Genomic DNA, 21,613 nt, shown 5'->3' with positions numbered 1-21,613 from the left:
ATGCCAGGAAATACACTAGTCCTCTTTCATCAGCTCCCTGAGATAAATGCTATTATTCTACCCATTTTACAAGTGTGGAAGTGAAGGTTAGAGAGTCACCTTCATAGAACCACATAGTGCTTAAACTGGATTTCAATCCAGTCAGGCTTACCCAGTATCTCCACACTTTTGACCACAACTATATGTAGCCGTATCATAGGTATTGTTTTTCTGTTTGAGTTTTTCCTCTTACTAATATGAGTTTGAACTCTTTCCATGTAACTATATGTAGGTTTACTTCATCCTTTTAATGGCTGCATATGAGTCAATATTTTGTTTCACCACTTTCTTATCAAGGCTTCTGTTTCCTTGTTCTTTGTTGTAAATAATCCAACACCAAATATCCTTAATACTTTTGGACACAGGTGTGAGAATTTCTGTAGAGTGGCTTTCACAAGTGGAATTGTTCATCAGGGAGTAGTGCGCACACATTAAATAAGGATTGCTTTCCAAAAAGAATTTTGCTCACTGACAGTGTGTGAGAAGGCCTGATTCACATTAGTCTTTTTTAATTGAATTATTTGTTTATTTTTGGCTACACTGGGGTTTTGTTGCTCCGCGCAGACTTTCTCTAGTTGCAGCGAGTGTGGGCTCCTCTCTAGCTGGGGTGCACAGGTTTTTCATCGCGGTGGCTTCCCTTGTCGCAGAGCGTGAGCCCTGGAGCACATGGCCTGCAGTGGTTGCCGCGCACAGGCTTAGTTGCCCCATAGCACGTGGAATCTTCTCAGACCAGGGCTTGAACCCGTGTCCCCTGCACTGGCAGGTGGATTCTTAGCCACTGGACCACCAGTGAGGTCCCTCACCTTAGTCTTCTTTTTATCTTTGCCGATTTTTTGAAGAAAAATACTCTTTTTCTAAACTGTGTTTCCATGATTCCTGATGGGGTTGAGCTAATTCTTTATTTTCAGGGTAATCTACATTTCCTCCAGAAGTTGCCTTTTGCCTGTATTGCCATTTAGTTTTCATTGTAGATGCTTGTTGTGTATTTTGGATAATAGTCTTTTATATTTTTCTGCATTTTTGTCTTCCATGTAAACTTGTAAAATTGGCTTGTCAGTTTACATGAAAGAAACTCCTGTTTGTATTTTGATTGAGAATTTGTGGCATTCATAGGCTCATTTTAGATAATTTGGCAACTTCACGATATTTATTTTTTCCTTCCATAAATACCACATGTCTCTATTTAAGTCTTCCATCAGTTAAATTCGACTGTTTTCCTTGTGTAGATCTTGCATTGTAACATTTGTTTACAAATGGAAACCTGTTTTGTCATCACCTAGACTTAATTTGTATTGCCAATGAATAGAAAAACTATTGGTTTTTACATATGTGTTAAATTCTTACCTAGCTACTCGACTGAACTCTTTTATTAGTGACCTTTGTGCTTATTTCTTGTTCTTGATCTGTCACATTGGCTAGGAAAAACAGTGAAGAAAAACATTGGTGAAAGTGTACATCTCTGCCTGCTTCCTATCTTTAATGAGAGTGTTTCTAACATTGAAGCACTAAATATGGTGGATCCATTTTATCAGCATGCAGAAATTTCTATTGCTAGCTTACTGCGGGGGGTGCCTTTCACTGCAGACTACACCAGACTCCTGTCAAGGGGCCTTCATTGTTTCCTCTACATTTTCCTTGAGAATTCAGAGATTGTCCTCACTGCCTGGGACCTCCCAATTTTGATCTCCCAGCATTAATCTCCCAGCTGACTCAACAGTGGTTAGCACTGAGTAATACTTGCTGTCTTCTTCTCTTCGCTCACATTGGACCCTGGCTGGCCTAAGGCAAGGAGCCACTTTGTGTTAATATATCCTATACCCCTCCCCCCGGATAAATAAATAATGTTGTATGGATAAGAACAAAATTCCACCTCTGGAATTTTCTGGCATGCACCACTGGAAAGATTTCATTCCTGGCTTCTAGTTTTAAATAACTTCAACTTTTTTCCCCCACTGGGTTATCTTGAGTCGCTGACCACCATTTCACACTCCAGTGACCAGGTGGTTTCATAGTTTGTACAGGAGGGTGTGAGAAGGGAATCACCACCTGACCTCTGACTTCCTGTGGAGATTTCACGCAGGCACAGGGTGAAGCTATTTCTAACTCGAGGTTCTCAGCACTGCCTTGCGCACAGTTAATGCAAAAGAAGTGTTTTCACGGTTGACTGATGACATGATTTAATTGCAGAGTACATTTGATAATTTTTAGGTGGTGAGACTTTTTGCTAAAACTATGAACGAAAGGATTTCATTTTGTCAGGCATGTATTTGGAGCATGACTCTAATGTGACTTGGCACCTGTCTAGAGAATTGTCCCTGCGTCCAGTGACATTTCGCTTTGGGGAAGTCAACACCTGCTATGATGGCATCTGTCATATTTAAGAAAGTGACATGTCCATGAATAATGCAGAGCCGCCTCACTAAAATGCCTTCTTCAGAAAACAATTAAAATGAGACATTGGCAGAAGATTATTATAAGCAGCAGAGAAGCAGGTTTGGGCTCTTTCCGAAATTAAAAAGCAGTGGATGATATCTTTTACTATGGTTTTCTCATCTTGATGTAAGCAGGGTAGATTATATTATTTTCATACTGTTTAGCTAGAAAAGTAAGGACCTGCTAAATAGGATCCTTTCTTTCTATCGCTTTAGTACAAACCAACATTGGCCTCCAACATCAATTTGGATGTTAATGTTTTTGAAGTGAACTTTTTGGGGAGATGGAGTGGACTCATGTCAGGCATGTGGTGTGTAATTGGCAACTATCCAGGAGAGCCTAAGCCAAGATACAACTGGATGCCAGAAACCCCAAGAGGCAAGGCAGCCCCACGTGGCAGACACGAGCACTGATCTTTGAGCCCTTCATGGGGCCAATGCCATCGGCTTTAGCTTCTAGGGCTATTGAATGAGAAGTTTAGTTCTCATGCTGAACTTGTTCAGTCGGACAAGTATCTTTCCTGCCTTAGCTTTTTTCTCTTTCCCTCAAATTGCCATGTCCACAGAAGAGGCTGGGAACAGTGCCCAGCAATAGACTGAACGTTTCCTACCTCTTCTCTTGCAGGCGGGTGACAAGCATTATCACCCGAGTTGTGCACGATGCAGCAGATGCAACCAGATGTTCACAGAAGGAGAGGAAATGTATCTTCAAGGTAAGGTGGTCTGGAGAATGCAATAACCTCTCCCCACTCGGGGAGAGGAAACCATGCTATGTTTGTTTGTTTTTAAGAGAAGGAGGCATTTCATAAGCTGCAAGGCTACCCAGATCCCCAATGAATGTAGCCAAATGTGACCTCATCAGTTAGTAGTAATCAGCCAAGCCACTGACATGCTGGCAGTGAGCCCCTGAGGCTGTTAACAAACAAGTGGATTGCTTATGGATGAATGGATTGAACTTGATGTTTGATGCCATGGAGATAAGGCAAGAGGAAAGATCAGCTAGGCCTCCCACCCAACCCCCAGGAATATGCTTGGGAAACAAAAGATCAAAAGAGGAAATGAATGTCTAGAAATGTTACATACTGGATGGTTGTAATACTTGGTTTTTTCTCACTTCACTATCCTGGGAGAAGGATTTTGGGGGGCCTCCCAGTATGCTCTTATCCAGGCTTAGGAAGAAGAAAATCTCGTATTTGGTGAATTACATCACAGATGTACTTCATCCCATGAAGATGAGATAGCTGTCATAGTGAAAGAGAGAAGGACAGAGAGAGAGAGAGAACACACCCAAAGTTCCTGACAGAGAAATTGAGAAGTTTCTGGTGCCAAGGAAGTGCTCATTACCAGAGGGCCATTCAATTTTTTTTTAATGAAAATAATTTTGAGAAATTTTCCCAGAGTACAGCTTTGATTAGCTTTTATCTCCTCTAAAATTCTGAAGCTTTTCAGAGAGTTTTAGGGAAGGAGTCTCCTCCAGTCAAACAGTACCATCTGTGTGAGCGTTTTACTATTTTTAGCAGGAAAGAGTCATTAAATAGACAAGGGCTGATCAGCAAAATTAGCAAGAATATAAGAGCTATTGCTTGTTCAGTTTGCTAATTAATGGTTCTCATCGGCCTTTGCATGTCATTTCTTCATCTCTGCACGTAACACTATGTGTAGTTTTAATGAATGGTTTGCTTTTCTCTTGATTTTTGTCTTTATGAAACTAAGAAAAGTCTCCAGAAATGATTCTTGAATATTAGATCAAAGCTTTGGCTACTCTCCCCTTAAATAACGCTAGCTGTATGAGAAATTGACAACCCAGACATCCTTTTTAGCTTTAGAATGATTTCTCTGAAAAAATTACAGTGGAAAATCTCACCGAGTTTTAAAGGGCCTGATGAAGGCAAGTGACAAGCCCCAAATCTGTGGCCTCATATGGGCTTTATATGACACGTTTTCCCCCAGGATAAACTGTGAATCCTTGGGAGCAATAGACAGGTGTCACTTTACATGTTCAGCATGGAGCAGATTTATTCTTCAGTTGGTCTCCAGGCTGTGTTTTAGATCCAAATGTGTCAGTTACACCACTCACCATCAAAGACCCAAGAGTGTACGTCACCCCAAGAGTGTCTGCTGAGAACTGAGACTCAGGGCTCTGGGTGCACCTCTGTATGTTCACATAGTTCTGCAAGCGAGTAAAGAGAGTGATTTCAGGCTGTACATGAGGACAGCACATTCATGCTACAGATAAACAACCCTGGTAATCTGGGCTACGTTCCAAATTTGAGCATCGTTGTAAATCTCTCCTGGAGTTGGGCTTTGGTGTTCTTTGTCTGTGCTCTCGGCACATCCTTGAACAATGAGCGGTTTCATCTTCCCCAGCATCTCATGTTCTCTGTGGCTCACATTCCCTGTGTGCCTGACCTCTGGAGGACAGTTCGATGCCTTGTACACCCCTAGTGTTCTGGGCCAGGATGTCCATTCAGTAGAACCTCTACGGTGCACCCTGCTCCTGCTCCCAGCCCTGTTGCCCACCCTACCTCCCCCCGGCTCTCCACATTAAGAGGATTTCTGTGCTTCGAAGCCAGCCTCAGAGTAAAAGCCAGTGCTAAGTGGACTATGTGTCTGTCTGGCTTTGGTTTGATTTTTTGGCCCTGGGTTAAGCGAGATAGAAATGACTGCTAAATAGGGATTAAAGTATTATTCTGATATAAAATGTATTTACACTGTCATCAATTTAATAGTATTTTTATCTCAGTGGTGTAAAATAATTCAAGAGTTATTTAATTTGATAGCTTTTCAGGAGAGAAAGAGTTCAACAGTGAAATGTAAAACATAAAATATTCATACAGAGACTCTTTTTTTTTTTAAGCACGCAAAGGATTTATTTGCTAGTCAAAGCTGTTCACAGAACCAAACAGGGACTATAAATTAAGTTTTTCCAAAGAGCTTCGCCTTAGTGAAATTAGTTGACTCTGTAGGCAGAAACAGGTTAACAGAGGACATTTACACCTTGGGAAAATATATCACTGATGAGGCGTCCCTATATTTAATTATTTTAATGAGCATGTGACACCGTTAAGAAATAACCACAGAATTTTTCAAAACTTGTACACATCCACGCATGTGTGTTCAGTTGCTAAGTTGTGTCCGACTCTTTTGAAACCCCATGGACTGTAGCCCACCACGCTCCTCTGTCCATGGGATTTTCCAGGCAAGAATACTGGAATGGGATGCCATTTCCTTCTCCAACAGAGACTCTTATTAAGTTTATATCATTGACATTGTCCTGCGCAGACAACCTCATGACTCTTAACAATTTAAATATAGCCGTTTTAAACCTGAAAGCTGCATTATTTTCATCCTAACTCAGGATATAGTTTAGTGACCAGAACTGAGAAGAATGTGCCAAATGAGCATCAATCCAGTGAATTTTTGGCTATCATTTTGAAAGTGGAGTAAATTTACAAATTTAGGCAAAAAAATTGCTTTCAACTAAGTAACTATTTGCTTAAGTCTTTTTAAGTCCCTCTTCAAATTCTTCCACCATTCCCATATTTGAACACATTCTTGCATGAACATAGAACTTACATATAGACCTTGGCCATGAATTATATACATTGTATACATAGGCAAAAAAAATCACATAGGCAGTCACTGAATTCTTATAAGAAAAGAGCTTTCTATTGGATATAAGTGTTTTGCTTAGTTCTGTGATACTGGTACCATCCAAGAAAGCACCTTAAATTCCTATAAAGTGAGGCATTGACCCAGGACCAGAAAACAACACTTTAGTAGTAACTTCACAAGTTTAAAAGTGAAGAGCTTTTAAAGTTAACTAAAAGGTTAAAAGTTAAAGGAAAACTTGTGGATTTGTAATGTAAGTTTCAAACTTTCTGCTAGATGGATCGATTTCCTGTGTCTGTGTAGGTAACAGTATAATTGAAGCAACAAAAAAAAATTTGGTGAGTTTTGCTTCTGGATATAGGTGACCTGGTTTGACTTTATTGCCCTCATCTAAATTGTTTGGTTGTTTTGATGTTATGTAAACATGGCTTATGGCTTATATTTCTGAAATTAAAAGTAGATATTGGTAAGTACACAGACATTACTTTTAAAGGATAATGGAAGTGAAAAGTGAATGAAACTTAGTTGCTCAGTCATGTCTGACTCTTTGCGATCCCATGGACTGTAGCCTGCCAGGCTCCTCTGCGCCTGGAATTCTCCAGGCAAGTATACTGGAGTGGGTAGCCTGACCTTTTCCAGGGGATCTTCCCAACCTGGGGATTGAACCCCAGTCTCCCACATTGCAGGCAGATTCTTTACCATCTGAGCCACCAGGAAAGTCCCCAAGGGATAATGATAGCATTTGAAAAAAAAAAAAATACCATGACACAGTTGAGAACTAAATGTCCCTTTCATCAAAACACTCTTGTGCCAAATGAGTGGTCTTTGTGGTCTAGGATTATGACTGTTATAGAACAAACTCAGATTAGGTGCAGAAAACTCACCTGGAATTTGAGCTATCGTGATTCACTTGGGCACAGGGCCTCTCTCAGAAGTTCTGTATAATAGGACTGTGGCTGCTTTCCATTTCCTTTATTCTCAGATGTGTATTGTCTTTCCAGGTTCTACCGTTTGGCATCCCGACTGTAAGCAATCAACCAAGACTGAGGAAAAGCTGCGGGTAAGGAAAGCTTTGGCACTGTGATGCCAGGTGTACTTGCTGTCCATTGTGCTTATGCTCACTGATTCTTGGGACTGCAGTTTGGGTGAAATTGCTTCTTAGGACTTTTTTTTCCCCTTCGATCACAGACCAAGTAGAAAGGCCATTTGGGCCAGAAAAAGGTTTCCTCCTACCTTCCGTTGATGGTGATTCTTGTTTCAAATGCTTGTGTTAGACAAAATAAGCCTTGCTTCATGAATCAGTTTCTTAGGAAAGCATTCAAGGGGAAAAGTCAAGTTCTAGGTCCAACATCTGGGGACCTCCTCACCAGACTTTTTTTGTACTTAATCCATCACATCCTTAAATCCAAATTCTGCGGCCTTTGCTCAGCTCTTGCTGCATTTGATTGACCTCTTAAATCCAAGTTCCCCAAGTAGCCTCCGTCTCCCAAAGCTGATGATTTGTTAGATAAAAACTTGTGGGGAAAACCATGATGAGCTCAGACGAGTCAATGGGAACAAGTGTTCTTGATTGTTTTTGTAACTGAAACCTTAGGTGGCATCAAAATATTTTCAAAACTCCCTGGAACATGGATCACACAGAGGATAGACTCTTATATCTCACCTGTTTTTCCTTTCTTTCCTTTGGTTTAAGTCATCTTACTCTGATCTCAGATCACCACCAGGAGACGATATTCTACCTGTTTCAGAAGCAAAGAGCTGTACACAGTTGCAAGATCATGATCATAACCTGTTTCTTACTCAGATGCCTCCAGTTTTTCACTTGGGCCGTGAAGTATTTTTCAGAGCAGTAGTCAAACTAGACCCCAGTCCACGTCCCTCCATTTAACTACCTTAGTGGTCCCCTTCGACATAGCTGGACTACACCACCTGGTGTTTCAGGGAAAAGAAAGGCCGAGATTTATTTTGGAAGCCATGCTATAGGTGAGATGGTTAGGTAGCATGACCAACTCAATGGACATGAGTTTGAGCAAACTGTGGGAGATAGTGAAAGACAGGGAAGCCTGGCATGCTGCAATTCATAGGGTCGCAAAGAGTCGGACACGACTTAGCAACTGAACAACAACATTCTAGAATGTGGAATCATTTCTTCTTGATCTGCCGTTAGCAGGCACAAGAAGCTACATATGTGATCCCCAGCAGTCACACAGCTGCTCCATCAATGTGGCCTGATCACTAACGTGTCATTTGTGAAGGAGTGACTTGGCTTCAGAGAAATGATTATCAGGAACCACTCCCCCCCTCTTTTTTTTGGCCTGCCATCCCTGGGAATGACAGCTCTTATTTTCATTTTTCATTATCTTTTCTTTATTCTCAGTGAAGCTCTTGTCTGCCTAGAAGCTCTATTTCCTTTGCTTTTTTTTTTTTTTCAACTGGCATCTGTAAGATCAGATGGAGATATTTTGTCATTTGCATACTTTAGAAACTTGTCCCTTGCCTGTGACTCTGAATAAAAATGGATGTCTTAAAATTCAGTTAATATGAGCAGACTTTAAGTAGAGGGGGAAAAATCACTTTTTTCTCAAAATGATGGAGTAAAGACCAGACAAACTGGAGAGGAACTTGTTCACCAATATTAGGATGATTTGATCCCTGTTTCGACATAGAACTTCAGCTTGAGCATAGAACTTCAGCTTCAGCATGTGTACCTAACCCTCTCATCTGTCAGTCAGTCAGGTGCACACTGGAAGTTGCCAAACTCTGGGATTTTTGATGACTCGTGGGTGCTTTGAAGTGGGTTATCGTTGTAAAATACTGGCACCTTAAAGATAGTACTTATTGTCACTTTAATCATAAGAATGTAAAATTCACTGTATAACTTGCAGATGCCATCCCCAAACCACCCAAGTAGCTAGTGGTCTGCACTGTCTTGACAGTCTTGCCCTCAGTTGTTGAATGATCATTTTTACTTCATCCCTGATGAAGTCTTCTGGGAGACAAAGAGAGGAATACTAACCCAGACTGAATGGAATGTGTCCTTTCTCAGTAAAGATTGCTTGAGTTTGCAGATTGTGTTACTAAAATGATTTTTAAAAAAATAAAACAACCCTCTCGATCGCATCTTGATGGAACTCTTTGGATAAGATTATGAAAACAACTAGTGAGATACTTGCACTCATTCTGGCCAAGAGGGGCTGTAGTTTTTTTCTTTCTTTAGTGAAACTTTCGTCTCCTAAAGCCAGTGTTTACCACTTGGGGGGTCAGGCCGGCCCCCAGCTCACTCACCCAGTAGTATGGATGATGTACCTCTAAGGAGACGAGGTTCTGACACACCCCAAGTGGGGTACATGTTGACGCTGGTGGGTTTTTAAAAGAGGCTAGATTTTGAGGACGGAGCGACTCTTGTGCTCTCTTAAGGGTGTGTCTATGGAGGACAGCTTTGAGCCAGGATTTTCAGGCCTTTATCCCGGTGTCACATCAGTGCAGTTACCATAGCAAAATGAAAATGTTTTAAGGATCTTTCAACAACCCCACTGAGTAATCCACATTCTCCAGATTTCAAGAACTTGTGGGGTGTTTGTAATAACAGAGTCTCAAGAACATCTGTCAGTGGCTTCATTGGCTTCTAACTTCATATGTAAGAATATTTCAGCCAAAATAAATGGAAAGGAATGATGGGTAGGGGGGAAGGTTGGAACATAGGTAAATGTACTGTAATGTGAAGACCAGTTAGGGAATTCCCTGGAAGTCCCGTTGTTAGGACTCGGCACTTTCACTGCCGAAGCACGGATTCAATCGCTGATTAGATTCAATCGCTGACTGGAGAACTAAGATCCCGTAAGCCACGTGGCATGGCCAAAAAGAAAGCAAATGAAGACCAGTTACTATGCTTTCAACATGGACCTTAAACATACACACCCCCCACCCCCGACTAAAGTAATTCCACATCGTTGTTGTTTAGTTGCTCAGTTGTGTCCAACTCTTTGCCACCCCATGCACTGTAGCCCACCAGGCTCCTCTGTCCGTGGGGTTTCCCAGGCAAGAATACTGCAGTGGGTTGCCATATCCTCCTCCAGGGGACCTTCCCAACCCAGTCTCCTGCATTGGCAGGCGGGTTCTTTACCACTCAGCCACCAGGGAAAACCTGATGTCACTTATCACTTATCAAATTAGTTTTCCTAAAGGTATTTTTTTGGATAGTGTTTCTGAATCGAGGCTGTTTCTTTCTTCACTCTTCCCTTTTTCATGTTTCACGGCAGCCACCAAACGCCCGTCGATCTCCGTCTGATTTCTTTTATCCCAAAAGTCTGATTCGGCGCATAGGACGGTCCCCGTGTCTGCAGGTTGGCACTGTGTCTGAGCTGAGGCTCGGGGCCACTGTGCTGGGCCCAAGGCTTCTGTCGCTTTCCCTCCCCTCGCTGCTTTCCCCACATAACTTCTGGGCTCCCGTAGATGCAGATGCTTTTTCTCACCCCACGGAGTGCATCTCACGTTCTGATTCCGGCTGTTTCCTGCTCTAGGCAATGTTTTCATTTAGCGTGGTGGCTGAAGCATTGTCTTCAGGACAATGAGCACATTGGAAACCACTGTTTCGGTCTTGTGCTCACACATTTGTTCGCTGAACAAATATTTGCCAAGTACCCAGGTACAGTAAGGAAGAAAAGACAGGTACATGATTATTAAAAAATATTGAAACATATCACAGCATATGGATCGTAAAGATCAAGGCAGATCAGGTGAGGGGAAGGGGCTCAAGGGGTGCTTCCTGGGAGAAGTGGTCTTTAAGTTGAGTTTTGGAGGCTGGATGGGATTTGAGCCCATAGAGATGATGAGAAAGGGGTGGGCCTGACAAAAAGAGCAACAGAAACGTGGAGCCGGGGAAACGCAGTATTTGGGGAAGGAGAGGTTTGGCTCGAGGAAGGAGCGACGAAGTGGAAAAGAAAACAAATAAGACTAGCTACAGCTCTGCAGAGGCAAGGAACTGACATATACTCTCAATGGCTGTCCTGAGAATCCCTGCCAAGTAGCCGTCCTGATTTCCATCTTACAGATGGAAAGACTGAGACCATCATAGTGAACTAACTTCCCCAGAGTTCTCCCAGCGGTAAGTGGAAGAGCTGAGATCGGAGCTCGGGTCTCTCTGAGCCCGTAAGTCATGTTCTTTCCACTGTCCTACAAGGGGAGAGTGAGAGAGAGACCTGGGAAGACGCAAAGAGGAGAGCATGAAATACTGGCCAAGTCTGATGGTGTCTAAGGAAGAGACAGGGTGTAAGGGCGGCACCGTCTTTCCAGAGCATCCTCTGGAGCCTGGGAGAGTCCTCAGCCAGCTCTCCAGATGAGCAGCGAGGCAGGAGACTGTGTTCCCTGCACACGCTTGACCTTCTTTCGGGGTTTCTTAGAATCAGTTGAAACCTTGGCCCATTAAGTTGCGAGTGACTTTCCACGGTGCCAGCTCTGTCCAGATGAAACCCGTTGTGTAGCTGTGTTGACTCTCAGGGTTGCAACACAGCTCTTTAGTCTGGGCTTGATGCCTGTGCCTGTTTTCTCTGCCTGCCAGAAATGGCCCAGGAGAGTCTGGGTTTGGGTCTGCTTTCATTAAAGCTGCACCTTCTTTCTTTAAATGATTTGAAAGATAGTTAGCAGGACAGAGTTTCAGAGGGGAAAGAAACCTTTAAGACATCAACCCCTGAAGTTTCTCCACCTACAGAGTGAAGTCAGTCCAAGGTGTTGCAGGTCAAAAGGAGCAACACTTAACTGTAGATTCCAGGCCCCGAGTGTATTGCATTGGCCCGTGATGCTGGGTTACATTCAGCTTACATTTGTCATATAATATTCATCTATCTTAAACCTTTGGCTCCGGCAGCAGAGTTTCACATACAGTTAACATACAGTGTCATGAATCCAGAGGAACGGCCAGAAATTATTCCCATTGCACGTGAGCACTTAGAATTAGTACCTACTTGGCAAGAAATTGCTTTTTCAATAGCTTTTGGTTTTTTCCCCGAAAGTATGCTTTATAACTTAAATAGTGTTTTATTTTGTTAGCCTGAGGCTATTGCCAAGTGATTCACTTACATGACTTTAAGAAAAATACCATCAACTGTGAAATATTTTTGGTCTTCTCCAGACCCTTAAATTTAAGAGATGTGGGCATCTTGAGAAGTGGTCGGCTGGCGAAGAGAGAGAAAAAGAAAAGAGAGAAAGAGGTCTATTTTGGAAATCCTTCTCTTCTATCCTGTTGTTAAACATGGATCTAATTCCCATTATCGAGCCTTATATATCAATAAAGTTAACTAACCCTGTCACAGAAAGGTATAAATCACTTGGGACCTGGCAGAGAAAATGGGCCGTTTGACAAGCTCTTGCTTCACCTGTTGGCCATCAAGACTTAACAAAACCTTCGAGAAGCCTGAAAATGCCAAAGCAATTCTCAAGCCACCCAGATATTTTGATCTTTTAAATACTGTTGATTACAGCAGTTCATTTCACCGGATAATATCAAGCACCTTTAGTGTTAGGTGAACTATACCCCTTGCAGGGACTTCCAGCACTTCATGCCCTAGAAATAAGCCTGGTTTTATTGTGGAGGAAAATAATTTTATTTTTTATTTTCTGAAGTCTCCTCTTATTTCTTCTTGTTGAGTTACAGGTAAAAGAAAATGGTGAGGGAAAAAATTACTAATTTGGCCAAAAAGTTCATTCAAGTTTTTCCACAAGATGTTATGGAAGAAAAACCCAAACAAACTTTTTGGCCAGCCCAATAGAATGACCTAAGAAAAATATGTTTTGGTTTCGCTTACTTGGAAGAGTTTTATAAGAAAAGCAAGTTTTGTCTATAGGTAAAGGTCGGTAATTCATTATAAACAAACCACATGATATTCCTAGGACCAAGTTTGTAGTAATCTGGAGTGGATCACTTGCTTTCATTCTAAAATGGGGCTTCTGTGCTGTGCCTTTGGAGGCTAAAGCATGAATGGCTGGTATCCAAATTGGGCATGAGTTTTTTTTCTCTTCTGAAACTAACATTCACTGTATTATAACATATGCACTTGCAAACCCATAATATACCAAACAAATACTGTGTGTCTGTTTCTGCAAAGGAGCTAATTAGAGGCTGTAAGTATATCTAGAACAAGGAAATAATGCTGATGGTTACTGTTTTATTAATGTTGCCACCAGACATACCACTTTATTCCCAGCTTTCTCTCTGTTCAGATATTTATTCCTTTTGGTGTGTCTTTACAATTCATCAGAATGTATAGGTGTTAAGATTTATCCCGCACAGGCAAGGAGGACTCTTGACCATAGTAAAGGCTAATGGCGATTGCACACCTGGTTCCAGAGAAGATACTGTGCTTTCACTACTCAGGGCACAGGTTCGATCCCTGATCGGGGAACTAAGATCCTGCAAGCTGGTGGGGAAGCCAAAACTAAGCCAAAAATAAAAGCAAAAACAAACAAAAAACTGAAAGAAAAAAAAAAAGCTGAAAGGAGCTCCTCTTTTGACTTAGCAGTGAGTATTTAATATGTGCAGATTTTTTAAAATATTCCTTCTTCTGCAGCTGTTATCACCTCCTTGTCTGGTGAACTTCGACAAAAACCCAAGGCAGGTACTGTCAACCTTAGCAGCACTTCGTATAAGGTGTCAACTGCCTTATATGGGTAGCAGTCCTGTAGGTGCTCATACGACCTCTAGGATCGGGGGTCCAGTTGCCTGTAGTTCTCTCCCTTCTTAGAGCATGGCTTCGGATGAATGCAGACTAGATGAGCCTAGTTGTTACTCCCCAGCTCCTGCGGGGTGAGGGGAGGTCTGGGGCAAGAGGGCTCTCCAGCTCTCCCCTTCTAAGAAGGGACCAGATGTGTGGGGCGGCCCACAATTGGAAATAAGTGAAAATGTCATTTCTCTGGTTAATTTCCTGGCAAAGCTCCGATAAGTGTTTTTAATGGTAAATGTTTAAAGACGGATGAGAGCTGGGGAATTTCTTCAGTGTAATTTTCACCCTGTGATTGTACCTTCCGAAGTGTAGACAGGTGGACAAAGTCAAGGGGTAAGGGAAATGTTTAAAGTTTTGCACAGAAAACAAAAAGATGTGCATTTTTAAAGCATCTACGATTAGTGATCAAATGTCATTTTTTTCTCTTTCCTGTTGAAATGAACTACTAGTCTGGTGAGACCTCTCTTTGTTTTCTTTCTTTCTTTCCTTCGAGGAAAAATAAAAAGGCTTTTTGAAACTGAAAGTAGGTATGTGAAGGTGTGCTGGAGAAATAAATGTAAATTTAGACACTTTCTTTATGAAAGTGTTTTTCTTGCATGAGCCACATACAACTAGAAGGTTCTTACTGAAGAATCCTTTTCTCTTGTTGCCAAAATGAGGATTAAAGGCTAATCTTGTTGGCAAAGTCCTTTGAAAGATCACAGACTGTTTATAATCCTTCTTATATCTACCTTGCCTTTCCCATGCTTTCCTCTACCTTCCGCACCCCCCAAAGATGGCATCAAAAGAAAAAACTGAATTTTTCCAACTGTGCTTTCAAATTGTATTTTTCTGTAAGGCATGAAGGAAAAAGTGAGAATAAGTAGATTGCATATGCTTTAACAACTTCATCACAGGTCTATAGGGTGGTTTGTTTGTTTTTTTTCTCTGTAGAACAGAAGTGGGAAGACCTTTGGGGATAAATATTTGGAATTATCTTCATTTATAATATAGGCAAAAGGGTAATTGTGTCTATCACAGCTCTTGTAGAGAATTCCAGAGACAAAGCCTGTTGACTCATTTGGGTTCTTGATTTAATTCGGTGAATCACTGTTGTGAACTTGGTTATCTGAATGGGAAGAAACAGTAATTTAGATGAAATAATTGCACGTAAAGATCATCTGTGGAAATATGGATTATCTGTAACTTTGTTACCACCCGAAGAGGTGACACTAGAATTAAGTTAATGATAAAGAAGAAACTGTCAGTGGGATTTGAAAGAGGGAAAACATGTCAGGAAGCTATTGCATTTGAGGTTAAGATGAGCCTTAATTTTGAGTGTGTGGATATGAGCTGTCATGTCAGAAGACAGCTCTGTGCCTTTTGATGTTGAAGGCCATCAAACACTATTAGCAAGTTGTGTGTTAATTAGGGGGGAAACACAGCTAGAAGAAAAGGGGGACTTCAGTGATAAACAAGATGTTCACTTAAAATTCAGCATGTTTCTTTTCTTGTTTTAAACTACTCTCAAATTACATTTGCATTTAGGTCTTAAACCATTTGGGTTTCTTTTTTCATATGATGATATAATATTAGGAATTGGCTCTTTTTAAATGAACACTTTAAAACACAGAGAAAATGCAACATGTTTAGAAGTCTAGATGTTTAGAAATTGAAATGTAAAATTCTAAATATTTACGATTCAAACTCAAAAATAATAGTCCCACTCTTAGGAGTAAGTTTTTTTATCTTCATAAGAGAGAGACTGCTGACTTCCACCACTGGTTGAGCAAATACACCACCATGGGGAACCATTAGGAACAGCGGCATAAGTGGACCACCCCTGTGGACCATTTAACTCGGAGCACAGTTCACGAGGGAGCAGATGAGGCGCTATCCTGGCAGATCAGGCAGGCCTGAGCAAGCTCTCTGCCACCCGTCATGGAAGGGTGATAGTAACTAGAGCTGAGATGTCAGCCGGAGAAGTCTTTTCTTTGGGAGGATACAGAGTCGTTCCCTGGAGTTCTCCAGGAAGGGCAGGACGTTTGTCAGCTCTGGGTGGGACCACCGCCCCATCCCCTGAGACAGTTAACATGCCTGAGTTCTGATGGGAGGGTCTCCAAGGGTGAGAACGCAAGGGAAGTCTGGTCGGTGGAGCTCACATCCAAAATGACCGTCCAGTCATGAGGAGCAGAAGAGAGTGAGCCCTGCCCTTCATTATTTGAGATGCTGGCAAAGAACTCCAGTCTAATGTCAGTTGTCCGGAAAATGCTGGGTCTTCATCATGTGTGGGGCAAGGTGCTTGAAGCTTTATACGTGTTGTCTCATTTACCCCTAGGAGGAAGGTGTTGTGTGTACCCTCTCCTCCATTCTATACATAGAGAAATTGAAGCCTAAGGAAATTAAAGGGAAAACAATGAGAGAGTGAGAAAGGAAAGGAAAGGGGAAGAAAGACACTCGTGTAATGTCACACAACCAATAGAGCCAATATATGCGTCAGGGTATTAGACTCCAAAGCCAGCCTTCTAACCCCCCTAGATTATGCTATGCAGAGTTGTATTTTCTTCCATTATTTCGTTTTAAACAGGAAAACAAATTAGGATCACTGTATGAAAATAGGCAAGCAAGAGCATAACTCAACCCTTAAGCAAGGTGTCTGTGGAAGTAAAATTGACAGTAAGGTTAGGAGGTCAGAATGAAGCTAAAACAAACAGTGGCGCATGCAGTGAAAGACAGCAGGTTCTGAACCTCTAACACATTGTAACTGTTTCTGAAATACACTAAGTGATCTGAAGATACACTGGGCACAGTGATCTCAAAAAAGAGCCAGAGCAGCGGTGCATTTGTTGAACGTCGGCTTGACTTAAAAAACTGACTATGAAACTCTCAAATCTTTATTTTGCAATCAGAGAAGCCAGGGCAGTTGAATGCAAGTTGGAGGTGACTTCAGTCTGAAAACAATGGAACTTGAGAAGAATTTTGGGATGTTAATACCTTTAGCCCAACAATGTTAAAACAGTAAATGAGTAGGATAAAGGCTTCAGAGAAAGCCTGTGTCACTCACAGGATGCTCAGTCCTGTGAAGAATGAAGAGAGAGAGAGAGACTGAGCCAGGGACAGGCTGGTTCATCCAAGAGATCTTTTCCAGCAGAGTATTTCTCCATCTCTGGAAGGGAGAACTCAGGGCCCTTCCCCGATCCCTGCGCGCCTTCTTCCCCAGCTGTGTTCCTATCCGTGTGCACCGTACATCAGAGAAAGAAGCACTTCACAGCCACCCCCAGGTCCATTGTTCTAGGAAACACACACAGGATACCTGACCCACATTTTGGCAGAAATAAAGATGAGGAACGTGGGAGAGACCCCAAAGGTCAGTGCGCACTTTGGCTATTCACACAGTGTCCTCACTGCTTGTTAATGAAAACAAGCCTTTGTCATAGCAACACCAGCAACCCCAAACATCTGACTCTCCTGGGGAACACCCTCTCCCACCCCACCCCAACAGCGAGCTATTACAGGCTTCTTAGAAGCTTCTAAGTGGCAGTCAAAACATTTTCAGTTAGCATGCACTCTCTCCTGCTAGTTCATCTCCATATTTTTCTTTTACTTTCACCTCATTTGTCCCGAAGCCCTGTTGATGAAAAGTAAATGGCCACACTCGCCCTCCAATGTGGGCAGAAAATTTAGTGCAGGGATTAAGAGCTCAAGCTCTGCCTTTAAAGTGTCTAGTTTCAAATCCTGACACTTGCCCACCTGTGCGACTTTCCCGTCATTCAGAAAACAGGGATGTTAGCAGAGTCTCCTTCCTGGGGTTATTGAGAAGATTAAACGAGAGCACGCTTGGGGAGTACTCAGCACAGGGCCTGCCGCGGAGTAAGCGGGTAAGAAATGTTCAGTACAATTAATCTCATGTTGTTGCCTAAGAGGCTTCATTACTGTATTGAGTTTGGCAAGTGTTAGAATCCTGGCCACTCGAAGCTGAAGGGCTGCCTGTAGTGAATAATTGTCTTCTCTGTCCATGGAATTCTCCAGGCAAGAATACTGGAGCGGGTTGCCGTTTTCTTCTCCAGGGGATCTTCCCAACCCAGGGATTGAACCTGGGTCTCCTGCATTGCTGGCAGGTTCTTTACCACTGAGCCACCAGGGAAGCCCAGTTATCCCACATAGAGCATTACTGGCTCAGCTTTCTGAAGGGGTCGCATCTCTTTTTATAGGAGGGCCTCACTTTGGTGGTGTCCCTTGTATATTTTGATTGGGAAATGGATCCAGGAGTGGGCTTTTGGGAGTCCTGTTATTTCGTGAATCCGTTCTTTTGTAATATATTCAGATGTGGGGATTCTATCATCTTGAGATACTCCTGTAATTGGAAAATTGTCACTCGAGGAGGAAAGTGCTTGTACAAGGAGGGAGGGCCAGAAGGGTCGAACCTGGCTCACCTCCACTGTGCCCTGTGCACTTTCTCCACCCCTGCCACCCTTGTGTCTCAGAGATACCAGGGACTCTGGCGAGAACAACGGATCCCACCCCTTCAGTGGATTCTTACCGTCAAAGCAGGTCCTAGCACAGCCTGCCTCCAGATGACCAGGCAGGTTTGCTTTCCTTGTTTCAGATGTGAGGTCCATAGTGTTACAATATCCTTGTTTTTAGAGGGGGTCCTGGGGACTCTGTCATACTCACATCAGGATACGAAATATCAGCAGAAACAGTATTCCTTACACAGATCTATAAATCGTCCTCTCCAAGAAATAGCTGCATGGAAGGGAGAAGCCTTCTAAGACCAGGTCTTTGGTGTCTTTGCAGAGCTTTCCAGAACGTACCAAGGGGGGGGGGGGGGGGGCATTAACCCCAATTCATGCATTTTCCCCCCTGTCCTGTCACCATCCCTCCCTCTCAGGGTTCTCTAAGTCTGTGTTACAAAATCCACTCTCTTATACTTTCCCTGGTGGCCGACCATGGACCTTAACTCAGTGACCTTCCATGTGGTTAAGCTCAGATCATGTAACTAACATGAATCAAGTATCCACAAACTGAGTAGTTGTTTGAAGATAGTAAATTCTCATTCCCACAACAAATATTTATGCCTACTCTGTACCTATGCAAAACGGTGGGCACATACAGTGGTAAGAAAAGAAACCCTCTGAGGACAGAAGTCATAACTAAAGGTAACGAGCGAGATCGACATGATGATGAAACCAACAAGTACAGCATTATTCATTTTATTCATGAAGGAGAAAGCAGGGTTAATGCCATGAGAGAAAATACCAAGATCACCAACTCTGGAGGAAGAGAACAGGCAAGGCTTCTTTGAGAAGGTGATATTTAAGCCAAGACTGAAGGAGGGAAGAAAAACACAAGTGAAACAGGGGATGAGGGCACGCTTCTCAGGCCGAGGAAGCAGCAGGGATAAGAACCCGGAGGCAGGGACACGTCCCTGTCCTGTGAGTGACGGCGGGCAGCGAGTGATGCAGGAAAGGCAGGCAGGGACGAGATCCCGAGGCCCTGCGAGCAGTGACTCCATTCTTTTTAGATGCTGACGCCAAAAGAAGGGTAGTGACCGTTCAGACTGTATTCTTCACAGGTCTCTGTGGCCCCTGGGTGCCCAGTGGATTTGAGGATGGTTAAAGGCAGGAACCCCAAAGGGGAGGCCAGGGCAGGAGTCCAGGCGAGCACAGGTGGGGGCTGGATGGTGCTAGGCTGCTGGCTGTGGAGATGGAATGCACTCGATGGTGTTGTCGGGGACACGGAGGGAAAAAGAAGCCCCCACGTGCACTTTGAAGGCTGACTGCACAGTTTGTTCTCACTGACCTTCTTCCTCGGTTATATTTTCCCTTACGCAGAGAAGTTTCAAGTCTTTCTGTTTAACCAGGTCAAGTCTTTAGGCAAGTGTAGGGACTTCAGCCAGTCGTGATTCGGAAGCCACGGTCTGAAATCTTACATGTCACTCTTTCTTTTACAGCCTACCAGGACTTCCTCCGAAAGCATTTACTCTCGACCAGGCTCCAGCATTCCTGGCTCCCCGGGTCATACTATCTATGTAAGTATCCGCTTCCGGAAGAGATACTTCCGGGCCAGGTAAGGTAGCAGATGGTAAATGTGGACTGGATAATCTGAAAGCGAATAATTCAAAATGCTTTCTATTTCTGTTATGCAGTCCAATTTTCATTCTTGTAAATCAGCCATCTCAATCCCATTTTCCTCCAGGCGATCAAATGTTTCTGTGGATGTAACCATCCATATAGAGTGATTGAGTAGATAACCCTATAAAATGCAGTAATGTGATACAGGACTTGAAAAAATGGTTGCACCTAACTTGCATATAGATATTTGGAGATTAATTATATGTTTTATAATCCCAGTGCTGAGTGTCCTTAAATTCTGCCACAAAGGTCTTTAAATATTTAGTTTATTAAACATGCAGTTCTTGTTTTTAGCCATCTGGGAGGATTTTTTGACCATCTGTTTGAGCTTTCCCTTCTCTGTCATAAATTTAGGAAATCCTGCATGTTTGCATTCTTCTCTATTTGATGAATTCTACTTAGACTTTTTCCCAAGCTTTTGGTGACTTTTTTTTGAAAACATGAGTATCTGGTATAAATGGGCAACTTTATTTTTTAAATTTATTTTATTAACATATAGTTGATGTACAATGTTGTATCTATTTCTACTGTACAGTAAAATAATTTAGTTATACACACATATGTATATGTGTGCACATATAGTAATATGTACACATATTACTATTCATATTCTTTGCCATTATGGTTTATCACAGGATATTGAATATAGTTTCCTATACTGTACAATAAGACCTTCTTGTTTATCCATTCTACATATGAAGTTTTGCATCTGTTAGTCTCAAATTCCTAATTCTTCCCATCCCAATCTCCCTCCCTCTAGGCAATCACAATTCTGTTCTCTATGTCTGTGAGTCTTAAACAGGCAACTTTATAAACAGTGTGACCATGCTAAGCAAAGTATTTTTGGATTTGTTTATTTTTAAGATTTTCACTTTTTAAACAAGACATGAGACGCACTAACCGCAGTTCCTCAAAGATGGCAGAATGATTTTTCTTTCTGTTTAACTTTGGCAGGCAAAAGTGGACAATGAAATCCTGGATTACAAGGATTTAGCAGCCATTCCCAAGGTCAAGGCCATTTATGACATTGAACGTCCAGATCTTATTACCTATGAGCCTTTCTACTCTTCGGGCTATGATGACAAACAGGAGAGGCAGAGCCTGGGAGAGGTAATAAATTCCCAGAAGTCGTAAATAGCACAACTTCTTTCTCTTTTGCCACATGTATAAAAACTACTGATTGGAATCGAGATAAGTCAGAGAGTCCTTCTCATTGCTCACTGTTTGCAGGCTTCTGTAGCAGGTGCTTTGAGGCAGTCAGAAGCCCATTGCACCATCCCCTCCCCTTGGGAGGTGTGGAGAGGTGGGGGAGCAGACCAACCACAGGAAACAACAGTGCAGGGCGAGTGAGCATCAGGACCAAGTTGGAGGGTAGAGGAGCCAACATGCTGGGAAGGGAGCTGAAACTGGGGAGAGTCTGTGAGCAGAGGGGGTCGGGGGGAAGGGTCCTCGGGGGTGAGGGGGTAGCCTTGGGGTGAGCTGAAATACATTCATGGTGATCGTGCGGAGAGAGAGCACGCCCCCTAAATTTTAACAACTGTGGTTTCCAGCATCGTAAGATAATTAGTATATGAAGAAAAGAAAGCATAGGGTCACGGTACAGTGCAGTGGTATGAGATGGGCTTCTGGAATCAAGTTACCTGGACTTCACCCAGAGACTGCACTTCTGTTGTGTGACTTTGACTGTGAGACACGCTTTATA

At 42.6% G+C, this 21,613-nt stretch overlaps 1 protein-coding gene across 10 annotated transcripts in view; it reads left to right on the top strand.

Moving 5' to 3' along the window:
* ABLIM1 (actin binding LIM protein 1) overlaps positions 1 to 21,613 on the top strand; it is a 325,950-nt gene that overhangs the window by 268,761 nt on the left and 35,576 nt on the right. For all 10 annotated transcript variants that reach the window (XM_070470245.1, XM_070470243.1, XM_070470242.1 and 7 more), the window contains 4 exons: positions 3,097 to 3,184; positions 7,085 to 7,143; positions 19,731 to 19,808; positions 20,866 to 21,021. In XM_070470245.1, coding sequence (XP_070326346.1) covers positions 3,097 to 3,184; positions 7,085 to 7,143; positions 19,731 to 19,808; positions 20,866 to 21,021 — 381 coding nt within the window. The remainder of the gene's footprint in view (positions 1 to 3,096; positions 3,185 to 7,084; positions 7,144 to 19,730; positions 19,809 to 20,865; positions 21,022 to 21,613) is intronic.

The sequence above is a fragment of the Odocoileus virginianus genome, chromosome 7 (genome assembly GCF_023699985.2).
Source record: "Odocoileus virginianus isolate 20LAN1187 ecotype Illinois chromosome 7, Ovbor_1.2, whole genome shotgun sequence".
Lineage (NCBI taxonomy): Eukaryota > Metazoa > Chordata > Mammalia > Artiodactyla > Cervidae > Odocoileus > Odocoileus virginianus.
Note: the sequence above shows the minus strand (reverse complement) of the source record. Positions and strands in the feature narration are given on the sequence as shown.